General features: G+C 35.0%; 1 protein-coding gene across 1 annotated transcript; it reads right to left on the bottom strand.

Annotated features, from left to right (window-relative positions):
- Positions 1-1,437: 1,437 nt before the first annotated feature.
- LOC113773976 lies at positions 1,438-5,306 on the bottom strand. The gene is made up of 3 exons (XM_027318564.1): positions 4,930-5,306; positions 2,555-2,910; positions 1,438-2,438 (listed from the first exon to the last, which is right to left on the bottom strand). The coding sequence occupies exons 1-3, from the start codon at positions 5,304-5,306 to the stop codon at positions 1,438-1,440; spliced, it is 1,734 nt and encodes a 577-aa protein (XP_027174365.1).
- Between the last annotated feature and the right edge of the window lie 1,850 nt (positions 5,307-7,156).

Below are 7,156 nucleotides of genomic sequence, written 5' to 3'. Positions count from 1 at the left end.
ATTGACGTTGTGCTTCTATACCAGGACGATAGCCATGATCAGTATCTTGGGTGGCATAATAATTATCTTGTCCTTGAGCCCATGACATACCTCCTGTTTGTTGGCTATCTTGATTGTAACCACTATGCCTGAAAGAATTGTTCCCTCCATCTCCATTGTCACCATTGTCATCATCATCATTACTGCTGTCACTTTTATTTGAAGATGACGGAACAGTCTGCTTACTGGTTTGTTTAGTCTTACTTTTTTGTTTCCTACTTGAGGATTCAGCAAGACCTTTCTTATTTCTTTTGGTAATATATTGGGACAATGTATCACCAAAACCATCGTTGTCATGTTCTTGATATTCACTACTTTCTGATTCAGTTTGATGAATGCCCTTATCCAACCAATCCAGATTATCTTCAGGCAATGTGGGTTGTTCATTTTCTCTTATCCAATCATCCAATATATCATCTTGGTGAAAAATGTGATTCAAGTCAATTGGGTTGTAGAAATCATCAGTATCTCTTTGATGCATCAAATTTTTCACCTTCAATCGCATATTGTAATGCACAAAAACTAATTTATGCAATTTTTTAACTGCCAAACGGTTGCATAGTTTTGTATGAATTAATGATCATGTACTCCAATTTCGCTCGCAACCAGAGGATGTGCAGGTTTGACTCAATATTTTCACTGCAATATTCCTTAAATTTGGTGCATCTTCACCGTAGTTAAGCCACCATTCAGCTAAACAAACAAAGTAATAATAACATTCATTTATTATTATTATTTTAATATTATAAAAATATTAACTTCATTTATATGATTTAGATGTTTATGTAAGTATGAATTAAGTTGAAACCTGGTAAAGATTTTGGTAATGCTCTTGCTGCAATAGCACTTCCAAAGCCTCCCTTTTTGTCTGCAAAAATTTTGATCTACAAAAATAATGTATACACAGGTGTTAAAATTTTAAAATTTGTTGATTAATATAAATAAATAAAATAATGAAAAGAATACCTCATTTATTGAATCAACTTGTGCATCTAAATTTGGCTCCAACTTTGCAATGACTTTCTTTAACCCTTTTCGAACTTCATCCAGATTAAACTCAAAAGTTCCAGAATATTGAAGGATTGGGTTCAAAAAATATGCTAAATACAATAAAATAACAAAAATTAGAAAATAAATAAATATATATATTACATATTTAAATTGGATGTAATATTTTAAATTACCTGCCGCATCTAAATCCCGATGAAGTTGATTGTACCATCTATTATCAATCACTTCCCAAATTGTTTTCCAAGATTTCACCGACTTTTGAATAGCCATTTTTGCTCTATCCATTGCCTCATAAATAATTGGCAATGTTGGCTTATTATCTTGATCAATAGTTTTTAAAACTTTGACCAGAGACTCCATTATTGCACACACATTTCTAACTTTTTTTCAAAACTTCTCTGACAATATCAACTCAGCTACTTTAATAGCTTCTGCTTTTCTCTTGGTAGTGTTATTAAATTCTGCCCATTCATTTGAGGTGCACATTCTTTTCAGTTCTGTAGAATGCCGAGGAAGACTTTCCACAGAAATGAATTCAGTTGCAAATCTAGTGATACCTGGACGTAGCAGTTCCCTTTTTTTTGTATATGTATTCATCAGATTCACTACTTTGTCACTGTTATGTATGAAACTTGTTATCTTCTTCCCCTGAGCAATAGTTTCTTTTACATTATCTATTTTGCCAATATCCTCCAACATCAAATCTATACAATGCGCAGCGCAAGGTGACCAGAAAAGATTTTTTCTTTTTTTCATCAACAGTTGTCCAGCTGCTTTCATACTAGATTCACTATCTGTCACAACTTGCACAACATTTTTTTCTCCCACAACCTCTACTACCTCATCCATTAACTTGAAAATATATTCATCAGTTTTCTTGACATTGGTACAATCAACTGAACTATGGTATATCATGTGCCTATCACAGTATACCATAAAATTTATTATTGGATGTTTTGTACGAGTGCTCCACCCATCACACATAAGTGTACAACCAAAAGTTGAAAATTTATCATAAATATCTCCAAGATATTTCTCAAGCTCTTCAAATTCTTCATCTAAATATTCATTTCCAATTTGATAAGCTGAAGGGCCTTTAATACCAGAACCAGCTTTGGCAATTTCATCAATCATCGATTGATAATAAGGATTGTCAGCTGCATGAAATGGTATAGCATTGAAATGAAAAAACTTTGAAACTGCTTTACCAACTCTTTTTATATTTTCCGTCGCAAACATTGACTTGAATGATTTTTGTTTCGAAGGAAACATATGTGAGTCAATTCCTCTGCTTGTCATTTCATCTGCTTGTCTGACACTGAAATTACATGACAATCCTCTTTTGTTTTCAGAAGTCGTTGGTATTGAAGTGCCAACACCCATATTTCCTAAAATTCACAATGTTTAACAAATAAAAAATGAATGACTAAATTGCAACTTTATTTAATTATATTTAATAAAATGATATCAAATTTGTTATAATATTTTAGTTTACAAATCATACCTGACATAAACATAGAAGGTCGACTCCCAGATACCGAATGCCTTCGTTGTTCGTCTAAAAATTGCAAGTATTGGCTCTCTCTAATTGCTTGCTTCATCTGTTTTTTTTCCAACGCCATCTGACTTTCTTCATCAATTTCAAAAAAGACTTCGTCCTCCTCGTCGCCAACCATGTTGAAATTACCATACATATTTTCTTGTTGGAGAGAATTCAATATTTCTTCTTTTTTCTGTTTTATTGCAGCTCTTTGAATCTTACCAACCTTTAGATGCATTTTCATTAAATCTCTAACTTCACTTGAGGCCCTTGGACAAGGTTCAACTTGTCCTATGACATGACCGACATGTTCTTTCAACCTTGTAATGCCACAATGCATTATTTTTCCACAATGATCTCACAATTTTTCTATTCCCACCCACGGATTTACCATGTTCCCAACCAATATCCTTGCTCGTCATTGTAACTATTACACATATCAATATAAATAGTTAATACATCACAAAATAATTAAAGATATATGGAAAAAAAATACAACAAGCAGTTTCTGACATTTTATAATTGTAATAATTTATTTCTATTATATTAGTAAGTTAAACATCTAATCTATAATGTAAACATGCAACAATGATCATTTTTTCATTTATTATAAGAACTTCGGCATTTTGTTTGTTGATGGGTGATTAACTTAAACATATAATTTAGCTCTCCATCTTCCTATAGTTTTTAGTTCACGATCATGATCACCAAGATAATTATGTATAATAATAAGTTGGAAAATAATACAAAATGTCCCTCTCTATTAGCACAAAAATATACACGTACAGTGGAAGCAATTCTCATATCTCTCTAATTTCTTTGTTAACCATCGTCATATATATATATATATATATATATATATATAGACTAGTAACAATACATACCAAATTCAAATGACCGAATTCAAAAAAAAAACCCTTTGAGTGATAGTGCATGCCTATAAGCCTATGTGGACTAAATGACCGAATTCACTGTGAAACTAATTCCTATGCCACAAATAACACTAAACCCCTATTTAATTAAAACACTTAATTAACTACATCAAATGCTAATTAGTTTAGTTTAATATTGTCGACACTCTCTTATATGACAAATAGCACATGACTTGAAACTAATATACACGATTGTGTTATGTATATATGCCGCCCCATGCTTACTGGTATGGCAATAAATAGCGTTATCATTATATTTTTTTAGCCACACAACTCTATCCATTGTCCCTATCAATAATAGCTAATATGATACCAATTTGTACATTGCCAAATAGTTGTTTATGCCATATTCTGATAATGACCTGATTAAGAGTTATATGTGGAACTTCTGCGATTTTATTGATTCTTTTTTCTTGTTTGCAAATCTGGACTTGTTGGCATTAAAATTTTAGAAACTTGACCAAAAAAGATGTTAAAGTTAACAAATTGCAGCAAATCTGATGAACAAAAGATATAAGAAAATGAACAAAATCAACAATAAAGACAAATGTCATATACATTCGTGAACATGTACCTTTCGGAGTGGAATCAACACAAAAAGACCAATAAAATTAATTGCACAGAGATAACTGGTCATCCAACCAATCCCAGGTTCCTTGTAGCTGCTCGGAGGATTTCCCGTAGTGCTTACTTCTGCCTACTCATATGTCTTCTTAATTAGAGCTAACAAATAAGAACCAAGTCCGCCTGAAAGTTCGAAAACAAAGCAAAAGAGCTTAGAGAATCAGACAATACTAAGAAAAAAAAAGTAAAGTGAAGGTAGTATGTTCAACGTGGCAAATTCAAGGTAGTACCTTCAAAGTAAAGTGAAGGTAGTACCTTCAAGGTGGAAAAGAAAACGCATCTTTTCACGTGATAGTACTGTGGCAAATTTGTTTCTATTTCCCAATGAATGATTTCAACCTTTGACTTCTCCTTCTCATGTGTTAGGATCTAGCTGTAGTTTTTACTCCAAGGGTCGATGTAATTGAGCTGCGGTCCCAGTGCTTCTCCTAATTATGTCCGGTGTTTCGGATGAGCTTGTCCCAATTATTTCTGGAAATAGAATAGGGAACCACTATGATCATCAGTACTAGCCATGGTTCGATATAGGCGGTAGAGAGGTCCCCGAATTTCCCTTTTTTAATCCCTTTTTTTTTTCCTTTTTTTCTAAAGGTTTTTTGTTGAATTCAACTTGACTCGGGGTGACTCGGAGTGACTCGACCGTGACAACCCGTCGCGGTGACGTTTCGGCCAATTTCTCGGCGAGACGAGTATCTCGGTCTCGATTCGTCGCGGTCTCGTCTCGGCCTAGGCCGAGTCGGTCGTCTCGGTCTCGGCCGAGTCTTCGAACCATGTGTGCAGTACCAAAGGAACTCTTGGTAATTTTCCTCTATAAGCCATTGCCTATTTTCCTCTTCATATGCTAATAGGGTAAGATCTGATATAATGTAATGTTCACCCACATCAACAGTTAATTTTGTCCAAGAATCTTTAATCCCGTAATCCTTCGTCAACCAAATCTCCATAAGCCCAGCACCACTCCTGCAAGCCACTCTGAGGCAACCCTGAATCAGTGCCAAATGCCTCATAGGGGCGTTAAACATATTGTCAGGTTGTGGCACAAGTTGGAACTGCCCAGTTCTTAGGTCAATCGCCACGATAACAAGATCAAAGCTCCAATCAGTTTCGCTGATGAGCCAATGCAGAGCACTTTGCAGTTTGCACCAGAACTCCTGTACCATTTTGTGAGAAAGAAACTGTTTAGAGAATGGAAACATGGGAGCTCGGGGAAGACCAGCCTTCTCCAAGAATTTGATTTTGAACAAAATATCTTAAAAGTGAGAGGATGGCAATTCCTATCCACAACCCCAACAATTCTTACCACCTTATAATCATCAATAGTTCACTACTATCATCATACCCAAACCCGTAGTAAATAGTAATCATCACTACGATAGGCTATATCCTCCTGATCAATTTTGACATGAGAAACAGGTACTTCTTGGTGCCTCTTAATCCAGGGAATCCACAAAAATACTGTTAATGGTTTGACAACACGCAGAAAAGGCCATTGCAAAATCCCGTCAGCTCAGCCTTGTGAAATTCTGCAGAAGGGTGGTCGATCTCAATCTTAGTTTTCTTAAAGTTCTATGGTGAATAAAAGTCAGCAACAAAAAGTTGCATGCCACCAGATACTGTTTATACTCAGTTGATTATCACTTATCTTTTAAGCTGTCTTTTGTTGACTGGTTTTAATTTGCATATTCATGTTACAGACATTAGTGAGCTGACCCTACCAAAATCATGTTTTATTAAATTCCCAGTGGCAACGATGATCTGATGAGCTTTGAAATTTCCATTTGGCCAGATGAATGATATTATCTGTAAGTAATTTCTTAATTATGTCGCTCATGTTGTATTTCAAATAATTCTTGTAAACGGCATTCTTATGCTTTTCTCTTAGTTTGATCGACCAACAAGCTTCAATTTGTTCACGCAAGTTTCTGCTCAGTTTCCAGGTTTACTACATCTATCCTCATGAACTGCCAAAAGCCAAGTGCAAGACCAAGGTATGTTGTGGTCATTGTTGATGTAGTTTGCAAAATAGGAAAGGTTTGCACCTTTTGAAGCACCCTTTCACCGTGAAACTTCATGTTCCTTTGAAAGGGTACATGTGAGCAGTTTCTAACAGTTTTCTGAATATTGTGGGTGTATAAATCAATGGGTTGAACACCAGAAAACTAACTGAAGCATTTTTTATTCTTGACTAGACAAATCCAAGAACTTGCTACTTGGTTGTCTAATTAGAATTCATTGTATCCTAGAGTTTTTGCCCAGAGACCGGATTAGCAAGATAGTGGGGGCAATCAAACTTCAAGAAAAGTGATTACACACCTTGAATTCTTCAAGTTTTGATCCCCGTTTATGTAAACTTGTTTCTAGTGAATTCTCTCTTGAATTTTCTGATTTGACTCAATACGATCTTGTCATTCTATATTATATCATTGACGTACAATCTTGAAGTTTGATTGATTGACAAGAATGGAGTCTACACAAGAGAGTGCTGTCAAAGTTATGAACCAAGATTTCGTTAAGTTAGACAAACTTGATGGAACCGGAACCAACTTCAACCATTGGAAGGACAAACTTATGTTCTTTCTCACTGCATTGAAGGTGGCTTACATTCTCAATCCAAATCTTCCAGAAATTCCTGTTCCAGTGGAGGGTGAGTCCGAGGAATGACAAAGCAAAAGCAAAAGCGTGAAAATGACGAGATTATTTGCCGAGGCTACATTCTCAACACCTTCTCGGATAGTTACTACGATATGTTCCAAGGAGTACGAAATTCAAGGGAAATCTAGGCTGCAATTGAGCGAGAGTATACATCCCAAAAGCAAGACACAGATAAGTTTCTCATTAAGAAATATTTTGAGTTCAAGTTGGTTGATTCTTTTTCTCTTATGGACCAAATTCATAATCTTCAAGTGATAGTTTCTAAACTTAAAGATTATGGTGCTGAAGTTTCTGAATCTTTTCAAGTTGGTGCAATAATTGCTAAGTTGCCACCATTATGGAATGATTACCAAAAGAA

Source organism: Coffea eugenioides, chromosome 6, assembly GCF_003713205.1.
Source record: "Coffea eugenioides isolate CCC68of chromosome 6, Ceug_1.0, whole genome shotgun sequence".
Taxonomy (NCBI): domain Eukaryota; kingdom Viridiplantae; phylum Streptophyta; class Magnoliopsida; order Gentianales; family Rubiaceae; genus Coffea; species Coffea eugenioides.
This window is presented reverse-complemented; position numbering and strand designations above follow the sequence as displayed.